Source organism: Canis aureus, chromosome 7, assembly GCF_053574225.1.
Source record: "Canis aureus isolate CA01 chromosome 7, VMU_Caureus_v.1.0, whole genome shotgun sequence".
In the NCBI taxonomy this organism is placed as follows: Eukaryota; Metazoa; Chordata; class Mammalia; order Carnivora; family Canidae; genus Canis; species Canis aureus.
This window is the reverse complement of record NC_135617.1, coordinates 38,022,350-38,035,398: the sequence shown is the minus strand read 5'-3', so window position 1 is coordinate 38,035,398 and position 13,049 is coordinate 38,022,350. Positions and strand designations below refer to the sequence as shown.

Here is a 13,049-nt window from a genome sequence, read left to right as displayed (position 1 = left end):
CAAATTAAGTCTCTACTATACTTGACTTCCTTCTTTCTAGTCCTCTTTTTTGTTGCTGTTGTCTTTTTTATTTTTAACAAAGGGTAGTTTTATTTATTTATTTATTTTTGAAAAAAGAACTGAATTGATGATAAGCATTGTTGGTAAGAGCAGATATTTCAAATGGTTTAGATTCCTGTAGTGATACAACTTTTGATGAACTCATAAAATGTTATTCATACAGTTGCTGGATACAGTTATCTACTTGATTGTTTTTAGGATTCGTGCCAGGATGATTAGATTGTTTGACTGGATACATTTTTTTTTTTTAAATTCAGTCTTAGTCCTCTGTATTTGTACCATAAAAGCAATATGTTCTATAAAGGCAACACATCCTTTGAAAGAGCATTTTTACTAAATTTTGAAAAGTTTTTTAAAGTTTCTTCTAAAAATTAAAAATGCTAGCCTCTTTGCTACATGGAATCTGATTATGTTAAAGTATACTTAGAAGAAAAGAAGAGGAGTGATTACAACACAGATTTTGAGATAAAGTAGCCAAAAAAGTAGCCTTACAATTTAAATAACTGATGGCATGTGATAATTGAGCAAAGACTCCTAAGAAATTTCTCTGATTATATTCCAAATTTGTATTCCAATGTAGTCCTTATAGGGAGTGAAGCTGAAAGCAACATAACTGTTTGCAAAAAAATGTTGTATGGTTTTCTGAAACCAACCAAGTGACTTTTTGTGCTCAACTGAATATCTTTTAAAGAAATACTTAAAAATTATTTGTAAACTAATACTTGGTGTTCCAGTTTTATTTTATGTGTTCTATTATTAATATATCTGTTACTTAAAACTCTGACGATACCCACTTCAGAATTATCTAGATAGACCACTATTTTTCAGTAAATAGTGTACAAATAAGGAGGTAGATATAAAGCTTTATGAAATGTCTAAGAAATATAATCTCCAAAGAATAATTTCACTTTGGGATATTTTAATATAACTAATTTGGGAAGGAAGAAAGGATTACTTAAACTAGGATAATTTTTTCCTTGTGGGAAATGTTACTGAATATTTTCAAAATGAAAAGAAAATGCTTACTATCTAGTAAAAAATGGAATTCTGTTTTTCGTGGCTTATATGAAATTTCAAATTATCTGAAATGCTATCATTTTTGAAATGATGAAAAATGTTCATTATGAATATATGGATGCTTTTTAATATGCTTGCAATAAAAAGTCATAATGGATTAAATTAGAATTTATAGGAAAAATTAGTACTGAAATATTTTTGCAGTTCCTAAAAGAAAGAAAAAATGCCACACAATATATTTTTCAATGCCAAACATTATTAATTTCCCAATGTTTATGTTTTTATTTTAAATATTTAAATTATTGTATTCATTCTTTCTTTGATTAATTTTAGTACCATATTTGAGACTTCTTATGATTTGTCATTGCAATTTATCATGTCACATTATATGTTGTACATTTTTATTATTCATGCCATTGTGCTGATTCACATTTCCGTGTCTAACTATAAATTTGCTGATTTCTTTCTTTTGTTTCCATCATTATGTGCATTTAATTCATTGAAGAACAAGAAAAATATAACTCTTCCACAAAAGGTAAATATTAATGTAACTTTTTAACCATTTAATATTATTCCTTTTCTTTCATAATATGTGAATTATATAACTGTATTTATTGAAATAATGAGCAAAATTATTTAACATAAAGGTAGTTTCCTCCCTGCAAAGATTTTGTAGGGCATTTGGCGTTAAGTATTTTGTACTGTGCACATTGAAGAGGAAAAGATTAAAATTAAGAGTGCTTTTGTCTCAAAATTGATCTATGATGACAATTACTTTTGAAAAATAATATATTTTTATATGTTTTTGTTTGTTTGTTTGGATTCCCCTGCTCTCATATAAAAGGTTTGATTATGCCTCTGTTCAGCATAGTATCTACTGCAAAGGATGAGAAAAATCCCTGGATATTCCCTTCTGATATTAGTAACATTATAGAAAGTTTGGTTCCCAGTGTAATCATACATCTGGGAAACAGCTGCCTAAATATCACTTCTCTCGGCCTCAGTACTGTTACAATACCCATGAGTTCTGTCTTCCTGAGTGACAAGGAAAACCACTCAGCCTGCTATGTTGGCACATTAGTGACCTCCTGTCTTATTATCTTTTGGATCACATTTGATTTTTGGTCTTTGGACTTGAGTTTCAAGTACTCGCATACCTTGTCCTGCTCATGTACTGCCCGTACCATTTTCTATTCACTGTTACTGTTGGCCTGATAATTAAATATTTGAACATTAGCTTTTAGCTTAATAGAATGTTGTTAATAATAGTTAAAAAATTAAGTAATCCTATCTACATAATAAAAGTACATTTACTTAGTATTTGTGGATTAATGATTGAATTAATTTTTTAGGCATAGTAATCCTAAAACTTAGTCCAGAGAGTAGCATCATCCTTTTTTATGAATGATAAAGCTCAGATTCAGAGACATTAAGAGATTTACCCATCTACACTGCTAATGAATGGTAGACTATACACCCAGGTCTCTTACTTTTTGACTTCCTTCCTCTATACTCTAGTATATCCTATTTTAATAGACATGAATCCCAAGTACATTATCCCTAACTCCTAGGTATTAAGGTATGTGTTATATACCTCAGTATTACCAAGTGAAAATGGGAGATAATATTCGATTATTTACTTAATTTGAATTTTAAAGATATATTTATATTCTGGCAAAGTATCTGACATACCAGGCAATAAGTAGATATTAATATAAAATAAAATGTTATTCAATAAGGTCAAAATATCTTGGTCCTTAGATTTTGCAAAGATTGCTGGCCAACCTGCAATTTTAATTCAGGTATCAGAAACACAACTTTAGATTCAGTGGTTCAAAAATGGCCAATGCATTTGTACCTAGATGAATTTAGTTGGATTTGTATGATAAATTTAGTATGATAAAAACCTTAAAATTTTATATTAGAAATGGGTCATGACCTAATTAAGTTAGCCAAAAGAAAGAAAAATGTAATAATTCTTCACTTAGAAAAATCTTCTATATATATATTATTACTAGCCAAAAGCTATAATTAGCTAATCAAAACAAAACAAAACTCATAAGTTGTACAACTTAAAATCTCTATGAGTTATGCACATTTACAGCCTCACTACACAGCCTGACATTTCTGCAAGGTCATTGTGTTCTGGCTGAGAGGTATCGTCACTCTGCCAAGTCTTCTTTGCATGTAGAACATGGATATGCTTCATGGAATGGACCACATGACTAAAACAGCCAAAGAGGCACATCCCAAAATGCATGTAAGCAAGGCAGAGGTTGTTGCTTCCCTCTCCTAGGATTTAAGGGAGTATTGCTTAGTCACAAAAAGTTTGAAAAGCCCATATATGATAGAAGCAAGTTCAAGAAATTTCTTTAAAGTCAAAGTTTAGGTTCACATATCCCCACAAGAAAGAAACAGTTTTATTTTGTATAGAAACCCTGCTGCTATGAGCTGACTTTTCTGTGATGGATTGTATTGGAGAATTAAGTTATCTTGAATCTTCCCTGGATAGATGAAGACTGGGACAAACTGCCTACCTGAAAGTATAAACTAAGGGGCTCCTAGTGACAGTTTGTTTTTAATGAATGTAGACCAACTTGTAGGACAACTAACAGTCCCAGTTTGTGGAGGACTGAGAGGTTTCCCGAGATACAAGATTTTCAGTGCTTGAATTGGGGCAGTTCCAGACAAAATGGGATGGTTGGTCACCCTAACTGTAAAGGACCAATATATAATTTTCCAGCATATGTTTGTAAAGCACATAAACAGAGATGTTAAATACTATTAATTTTTTAATGTTAGATAGAATTTATTCACCACTTATTCTATGTCAATAACTTGACTAAGAGTGCTATATATTTATCTCATGTTCTTACAACAACCTGAAAGATAACTATGTTTATGGTAACGACATGTGCAACTGTAAGGAAAGGATTAGTACCTGTTTCATAGAGAGAGGGCTAAGTGGGATGCCTAAGGGATAAAGCTGCTGCACAGCAGAACCAGATTTCAAGTCTGCCGCCCATTTTCTGTCTACAGTCCATGTTGCTATGACATCTACCACTTACAGCACCTTAGAGAGGCTCATGTAGGAGTCCCACCTCCCCCTGATGACCCAATTTTTTACTACGCAACTAAATCTTATACCCGGCTTGTCCCTCAAATTAATGTATTTGAATAAAGATAACACATTCTTGAACTTGAAAAGTTAACTGAGGAACTATAAATGTTTATAAAACGTTATTTATCTTTTCCCTCCCTCTTTTATGTTGAAAGCTGAGAGACCATATCATTTTAGACTTCACAAACTGCTTTATAGGCATATTTTAATTATTCATTCTAAAAGTAAGCCAATTTTTCCCTCTCTGCTACATTTCTTGGACAGTTTTAAAGAGCCCATGAATGTAGTTTGGGGGCATCGAAATAATGATATAAGAAGATCAAAACAGAACCAGAAATTAAATGACTTCAAGGTGAGAAAAAATGTTACTATCATAATAAATTTCTAATTTATATACGTTTGGATACTATTTCTTAAGTGCACTAACTTTGGGGGTTTTGGAAGCAATTTTAAATCCTAGCAAAACATGTCACATTCTCTTTTATACAAATATGAATTTTCTTTATTATAAAAAATGTGTAACTTACACCTGTGGAGAATGAAAAGCAATTAGAGTTCAAATTATTAAATGGTTTGAACAGGAACAAAGAGTAAGTGGCACTTGTTGCTTTTTTTATTTTCCTGCTTCACTAATAAAATATATAATAATTATTGCAACCAAGTTGTAGGGGCTCTGTAAGGATTGTCTACAGTCAAGTGTATTTTAAAGTATAAGGTTTTTATAAAAAATGGTCAAATCAATTACCTGTACTTTCCTTCCTTAAGTGTTGACAAGAACAGTTGGAATGCTAAGTTAAGCAAAATAGAATTTATGGAACTATTAAGCATTACTGCAATTCATATAAAAAATGAAAAACATTATTTAATAATCTTCTGTTACCTAAATTATTGTATAGATGATACCTGCACATTTACTTTAACAGTATACTATGGTTGTGAAACACATTATAGGAAAAAATCATGTAACTTAATCTTTGTTGAAAGTAAACTAATTTGTGTATTCAGAAGCAGCACTATTTTAACTGTCACTAAGTAGAAAAGGATTTCAGTTCTATTAACATTTTTATTAGATGCATATTTAGTAGGGTGCATTTTAGGCCAGGTGATTCATTTCCTGTTATTATATCATGTTGTGATTTCAAAGGTTTAAGTTTCTGTATCTTCCAGGCTTTGCTTTTCTTGAACCCTTATGAATATTTATGAATATCATAAATATTCAGAGCTCCATCAGTAAAAGTGCCTAATTTACCCATTTCTTTTTTTGCCACAAATCCTTAAATATAGTTGTCATTCTAGCCTTCTCTTTAAACTTTAGAGACATAGTGAGTGAAGCAGCTTACGTATAACAGTTCAGAACTCTTGGTTTTAATCCTGTTTTCCCATCTGTTGATTAATATATGGTTATTTAAAATAGTATATAGACTGTAAAAACTTCAAAGTAGTTAGCACTTATGTCAACTTGCAAGATCTGCCTTGTTGAGGGAGAACATTGTTACCACTTTCTTCCTAGGATTTTTTTTTTCTTCCTAGGATTTTTTAAGAAAGTGTAGAGGAAAAGTAAAAGGCAGACAGATGTCTAGCCATGCATAAGTTCTGTGATTTTTTTTTCCTTTTAACAGCATGTGTTTCCCTTCAATATTGTATTTTTAACAAATTTTAAAATTGATAAGCACTTTTTATATTAAAAAGGGAAGAGACTATCAAAAAATTGATGCTGAATTTAGCAGTTAAGCCACATCAAACCTTTCAAGTTAGATACTCCTCCCATCTGTATTGTAATGGCATAATAAAATAATGTGATTGGAATAAGTAATTGGAATAATGAAAACTATGAATAAACATTTTGGAGATCACTTGGAATGAAGAACATGATCCCTCAGGGAATGATTTTGGTATTCCCCCAGAGAAGCCTTACATACATGGGCTGCTTTTCATGAAAACTGTATTCTTGAAAGTGTCTCATAAGGAAAAAAGTTCCCCCCAGAATACAAATACATTTTATAAAGCTGTTTACCCTTATGAAACACAAAAGGGCAAAGTAGAATGACAGATTATTTCATCAAGAGCCTTTCTAGTCTGTCAAGTATCTGACTAGTATTTGCAGTGTTACTCTGGTGCTTGGCAATTTTAACACTGAAAGGGATGCCTGGGATTGGTAATCTTAGCTTTGTTTTAGACAGTTCAGTGAAAATCAGCATGCTTAAACAAGAAATGGTCTTGTGGCTTTGGCTATGGTGAGATTTGAATGATTATATGTACAAATTACCTATTCCGCCTGTGCCAATATTGCACTTCAATGATCCATACCAAACATAAGTTATTTTCTTTAAAAGCCTTTAAAGGCAATATGTTTTCACTTTACATGTTATTTACTTGTTATATTTAATACTTCTCATGCTGGATAGATGTTATCTGTTATTTTTATTGTTTGTACTATGATTGCACAATTCTTAATATCTAAGAAAATCATACAAGAGCACAAGGAAAACAATTTGATACATTTCTACCCTTGCAAATTGTAATGCATTTTATTTTGGGAAAATGACCCACAATTTGGGCATTTCTGTGTAGTGAAAGTACTATAAACATTTAATTTTCATGTAGATATACTGTATATGTGTGTGGAAGGTAGAGGGTGTATTTATATCATAGTTGTTTGCTACACTTGTATGACTCCAAAAATAGGATGAATATGCAAGGAATGCCTTTTTTAATTGGAAAAATAAGCCACAATAATAAATAATAATGTAAAATGCACTGTTGATTTTTTCCCCCATTAACATCTATAGTTTTAGCAAAAAGTTAGCAAATTTTATAATACTGGGAATTAGGTAATAGAGCAAGAGAGAAAGTCATTTGTAGTTTTTTGTTTTTTAAACATGTGGAGAAAATTCTAACACCCTATTGAAATAAACAAAATCATAAGCTATAACATCTGGCAGTTAAACTGAGCAATCTTATTACTTTACAAATAAAAACTCCATAATGAAGAGATGTATCAGGAATTGATCAAGGCTACACTGATGAATTGATGAATGGTAATGCACCCAAGATTCTAAGCCATGCCTAGTCATTCCTGCGGGGTCTTTCTGTTTTGCCACATTGCTTCCAGATGTATGGAGAATGTTTATACATCTTAACAATTTGTGTCACTTAAAAGCCTAAAAAACTGTTAATAGAGACTCTTCATTTTTGAATTTTCAAATATCAACCCATCTTTCTGTTCAAGTTGTATATAGTTTATAATAGTTAAAAATTCAGTTAGCTAAGTTTTTAAATCTTTTATTACTTATAGTCTCCATGTTTCATGTTATATTGTTTCTTATATTTGAGTTACCACTATCAATGAGTTTTTAAGTGCTTCAGAGAAGGAATTTTTTTTTCAATACTGTCAATAAGTGAGACATCGTAAATGTTTCATTTATGTATCTCATTCTACCTGACAAATTCCAGATATGTGGTCATTTACCATTGCTCTTCTGGACAGACATTGGAGCAAAGATGGGACTTCGTTATCTCTGAACTCTCATTGTACTACTACTGAGAAGTAGGGAAGCAGAGGCATTGGTTTTTCTATTGACAAAATCTGATAGCACTTTGTAGTTGACTTGACAAACATTAACCTCCAGTCATGATTGACAGATGTACTAGCTAACTCTGTTATAAATTAAAATAATCATAATGTTTTTAATTTAATATATTTAGTAGTATGGAAATTTTTATTATTCCTATTCTCTTTTACACTTATGTTTCACCTAGAATACTACAAAGTATTAGAAGGTTTAACAATATAGTATCTGGATTATCTTTTTGCCTATAAACACAAACATTTGAAACTCCAAATTTATGTTAATTTGTAGATGCATAGGAAGAAATGAAGATTTCGGATTTGAAGATCAGAGCAAATTTATCATTATGTAATTGTAAATTCATTTATATTTTAAATATATTTAAGAAAGTGTAATGCTTAAATTATAATTATCTTAAATTATACAAAACTTTAATATTTAAAATCTTTTTAAGCAAATCACAAATATCTGTAAGTCAGAGGAGTTTCCCTGAAAAAATTACATTATCTTTGGAAGAGATGATATTATAGACATTTTTCAGTGAGGGACAGTTAGGGAAGATTTAACCTTTTAACTTTATTATTTTTTTAAGTCACAGGCCTCTTTAATAATCCTATGAAAGGGATAGATCTAGAAGAAATGCATGTAGGCACAAACACAGTATTTGCAAATGATTTTACCTTCTTTGGAATTTCATCAAAGATCATCCATACCATTAGAGTAAGAATTCATAGCAAAGTATGGGACATGAGAAGAGAAACAATTATTTTAGTCTGTCTTTTTAATAATATTTAATACTTTCCATTATCAAATTGTAATAAACTATAGACTTTTAAAATTGTCCTTACTGGGATGCTTGGGTGGCTCAATGGTTGAGCGTCTGCCTTTGGCTCAGGGTGTGATCCCAGAGTCCTGGAATCGAGTCCCACATCGGGCTTCCTGCATGGAGCTTACTTCTCCCTCTTCCTGTGTCTCTGCCTCTTTCTCTCTGTGTCTTTCATGAATAAATAAATAAAATCTTTAAAAAATAAATAAATAAAATAAAACCGTCCTTACTTTTCTCACCTTTCGTGTTCCAGAGTCCTTGTTGAGTTTAGAAGAAATGAGTTCATAAGTATGGTTTTAAATTAACCCATAAAGGTTCTAGTTTTATTATTTCTTAATTATAATATTGAGTTGATATTTGACATATGTACATTCATTTAAAAATGTCAGAGTTTAAAATAATAGTGTAAATGAAGTGGAACTAAAGAAAATGGATTAAATTCAATATATATTTTTTTAGCTAAATTACTATCTGCTTTTGAAGAAGCACAGTTTATTTAACATCAGACACAGCATTCAGCTTGTAGAAAGCACGGTGAAAAATTCCAACTTAAATACCTTTTGTATAAAATTACAGTGTTGGGCACCTGGGTGGCTCAGTTGGCTAAGTGTCTGCCTTTGGCTCAGATCATGATCCCAGAGTCCTGGGGTCTAGCCCAGCATCATGCTCCCTGCTCAGTGGGGAGCCTCCTCCCTTCTGCCACTACCCCTGTTAGTGCTTTCTCTCTCTCTCTGTCAAATAAATAAATAGAAATTTTTAAAAAAAATTACAGTGTTAATTGTACCTTAGAGGGAGAGAAGAATTGTTTATTCATATCGCGTTATCACAATTATAGCTAAAATTTAATCTATAGCAAACATCCTTCTCTTTTAACTGTTTTACCTATGCTATATGTTCATTAAAAAACTAAATGCAATTTAAATTTGTTGTAGAAAATGAGAGCATTTTTTTCTTAACTTCTAGTATATGACAGTTTTGAAATTAAAAAAAAATTAAAACCCAGAAGTCCCCCAATTTTTAAATTCCTTTATAACAGAATGACAACTGACATTTTAATGATTTTGTTAGTTTACAAATGCTGCCAACATTCAGAATGCTCCTAAAATGTGAATTTAATGCTAGGGTTTATGGGAGAATTGGAAAATATTTCATATTTTAGCTTTGCTATTGGCATTAAAAGTGCCAATGCAAAAATTTTAAATGACCATTCTTTTCAAAACAAAATACTTGAGCTTTCTAGGCCATGGTTAATTTTGCTTATACCGGGATACTTGACAGATAACCATATTCCAAGGATTCAAATCATTTTTAATCATTTCTAAGTATCTATATAAATCTACATTAATAATCATGTCCTCTGGTTCAAATTGTGATATTTTATTTTAATTCATATATTGTTTTACTGTTTAGATAGACACACCAATAATTCAGAAATAATGTCATCTCAAGTAAGCAAACTCTGTAAAAAAGTTAAACTCTCCAAATTCACACGGAAGCTTCTTCATTGATGTTTGGAGAAAAAATATTTACTGAAACATAATAACTTGTATGAATAATTATTTCAGAATACACACTAATGTATATACCATATGGAAGTATTGAGAATAACTAAAAAAATGTGAATTTTATGTAATTATCTGATGTTTTGATATGAGTTAGTAAATGATAAGCTATTGGCATTTTGCTTCTGTTCTTGGGATCTGAGAGCAAGCAATGAGGATAGATGGCAACTACATTTTTTTCTGGGTAGTCAAGGGAGTCTACTGACAATTTTGAATCAAAATTTGGGGATTTTCTTTCTTTGACAGATTAAAAAATGTTAACTTTTATTCCCTTAAGAATAAAGATAGTGTATTAGTCATTTTTGGAAGGTCAAATGAAGTCATTTAAAACCATTTTAGTGGGTACCTGAGTGGCTCAGTGGTTGAGCATCTGCCTTTGGCTCAGGTCGTGATCCCGGGGTGCTGGGATCGAGTCCCACATCAGGCTCCCTGCATGGAGCCTACTTCTCTCTCTCTGTGTGTCTCATGAATATAAATAAAATCTTTTTAAAAATCTACAAAAAAAAAAAAAAATTTTAGGATTCGTTTTAGTTAGGCTACCACTGTCTCCTTACGATTTAGTTTTGAGTTTTGCAACATAAAGATTTAAATACAGCCATATCACAAACTAAGTAATCCTATTTAGAGAACTGAGGTGTTGTCCTGGCAAGGTAAAATCACCAGAAATGTTTCAGATTGCTTCAGGCCAGTAGCTCTTGGGAAATTATCTTTTCAGTGTAAGTAACTATCTTCCCTAAGAATTTCATGATAATAAAAGTGAAGGTTACAAAGCTATGGGCCAATCAATGTGAAGAATATCTTAAAAATAATATTATTTGGTGAGAATATTAAGCTAATGTCATTTAAGTTTGGTTTTATTACAAATACAGATGACTTTGAGTTACTTTAAGCTTTAAGTGCACAGTATGACTTATTACTTACTGTTCATTTGATTTCCTCCATACTCAAAGCAAATGACAGAGCAAGTATCTCAAGGTACCTACACCATAGGCAGAAGGCAGAAAACATATTTTTGTACATTTTCTGTATTGCACATGGCTTTATGTAAATATAACGCATCTTAATGATTTTGTCTCAATTTCTAATTAATCTCAAGTAGACTTTTACTTTATAGTAATCATTAATCTATATTGTCAAGTATTTAATAAATTTCTACTACTTTTCTCAAGATCTCCATTGTACCATCCTTTAATCATAATAATCATCATTTACTGTCTCTGAAGTCAGCTTTTTCAAAGCAAGTGTGCATCATTGCTTAATTCACAGAACAGTGGTGTCAGGGATGGATGTTGTCTACCTAATTTACTGAATTTAAACAAAGCTAAACATCTAATAATGTTATGCTTAAAGTATAATTAAAACATTTGCCCACACATTTCAAACTATGTATTTATCTCTTGTGCTATTCATCTGTACTTGAATACACAAAAAAAGCTACATATTTGCTTAAGTTTTATAATCGATATCAGTGTCTTTTATCGAGGATGATAGGCCTTTAGCTATTGCAATGAAAACATTTGCCAGCAAGTGTCTTTATAAACTCCTCATAAGAGGTAAAATCAGCTGCCAAGTCAATAGCATATATCGACATTCATATTATAATGAGGGCATTTGGCTCTCTTGGCAGAAGCCTCAGTACTTTAATCACACACACAAAAAAATTTCCCCCCCATAAATATATGTATATACACAACTTAAAACTAAATCTTAGCATTGTGTTGCAGAGGTTGAATAGTCTGAGAAATTGTCAGAAGGTTATAAAAAAATAACATAGGTCTCACACAACACACGTGTATGTTTTGAAGAGTTTATTCTCCACAGAACTGTGCTCTTAGTTCTTTTTCCCCCTTCATTTGTAAAAATGTATAAAATAATAGCAAGGTCTTGAAGCTAAGCTGCTTATGATGGATTCTGACTTAAAATAGCTTGTATTTTATCAAAGGCTGTAGTTTTCCTATCTAAACAGTCACGCTTCTACTTAGGAGACTAAGAAAGATTTAAATGTAATGTATTTCTTTCATATTACAAATTAAAGAGCTAAAAATATTATATTGTATTTTCAAAATGTAAGAATTTCATATATGTGGTCAGATACAGCCACTAGAAATAGAAAACTATTTTTTTTTCTCTTAGTTCATTTCTAAGACTGGCAAATATTCATGAAACACTGCTGGTAGAAATTGATTTAATAAGAATGCCTCAGAAAAGCAGGTGTTTATCAGTTAAAACAGTTTTTAGATGACTGCAGTTAGCTGAGGATGTTAAGTGGATGTGTGCATGCATGCTAAGCATGTGCATATATGTGTGATGTGTTCAGTATGCATATTTGTTTCTCTATATATGTACATGCAACAAGCAGTTGATTAAATGGAAAGCATATTTTCACAATTAAATCTGATTTCACATAGTCATTTATAAATGGAATTGAAAATATTTCATATCAGGTGAAGAAGTAGGGTACTTATATTTTGTTACTAACATTTGTGTTCCCCATTTTGTGTTATTTGAGTCATGTCCATCTTTAGATTAACAGGTGCTAGCATTGAATATTCTGCATTTTGTTTATTAGTCATGAGTTATTTCTAAATTTGATTTAATTGAAATCATATCAAAAGAATTGAAATCTTAAACCATTCAGTTCCAAAAAGTGCTTCGCCTTTGTTAATAGGCTTCCATTGTGTGTTTTTGCAGCAAGCTTAGTAGTGGAGGAGCGAACAAGACAGATGAAAATGAAAGTCCATCGATTTAAGCAGACAACAGGGTCTGGTTCTAGTCAAGAACTTGATCGCGAGCAATATTCCAAGGTAAAACTAGTAGTATCCAACCAATAGTTTCCCTTTAAAAAAAATGTATAGTGTGTATTGCAGGTAGGACTGGCAAGTGCCAAGTTATGT

The 13,049-nt window shown here is 31.3% G+C and overlaps 1 protein-coding gene and 1 long non-coding RNA gene across 57 annotated transcripts in view; one reads left to right on the top strand and one right to left on the bottom strand.

Moving 5' to 3' along the window:
* The window catches only part of LOC144317274 (uncharacterized), a 178,155-nt gene that overhangs the window by 25,041 nt on the left and 140,065 nt on the right, over nt 1-13,049 (bottom strand). For 5 of the 7 annotated variants that reach the window (XR_013383223.1, XR_013383226.1, XR_013383227.1 and 2 more), the window contains one exon: nt 11,077-11,134. The exons of the other annotated variants lie outside the window; for them this stretch is intronic. This is a non-coding gene — a long non-coding RNA (uncharacterized LOC144317274). The remainder of the gene's footprint in view (nt 1-11,076; nt 11,135-13,049) is intronic. 7 annotated transcript variants of the gene reach the window in all.
* Nucleotides 1-13,049, top strand: part of RIMS1 (regulating synaptic membrane exocytosis 1) — a 477,109-nt gene that overhangs the window by 368,703 nt on the left and 95,357 nt on the right. For 30 of the 50 annotated variants that reach the window (XM_077903404.1, XM_077903455.1, XM_077903409.1 and 27 more), the window contains 2 exons: nt 1,583-1,612; nt 12,847-12,959. The exons of 6 other annotated variants lie outside the window; for them this stretch is intronic. In XM_077903404.1, the coding sequence (XP_077759530.1) occupies nt 1,583-1,612; nt 12,847-12,959 (143 nt within the window). The remainder of the gene's footprint in view (nt 1-1,582; nt 1,613-12,846; nt 12,960-13,049) is intronic. 14 more of the 50 variants (XM_077903411.1, XM_077903425.1, XM_077903418.1 and 11 more) reach the window with 1 other exon arrangement.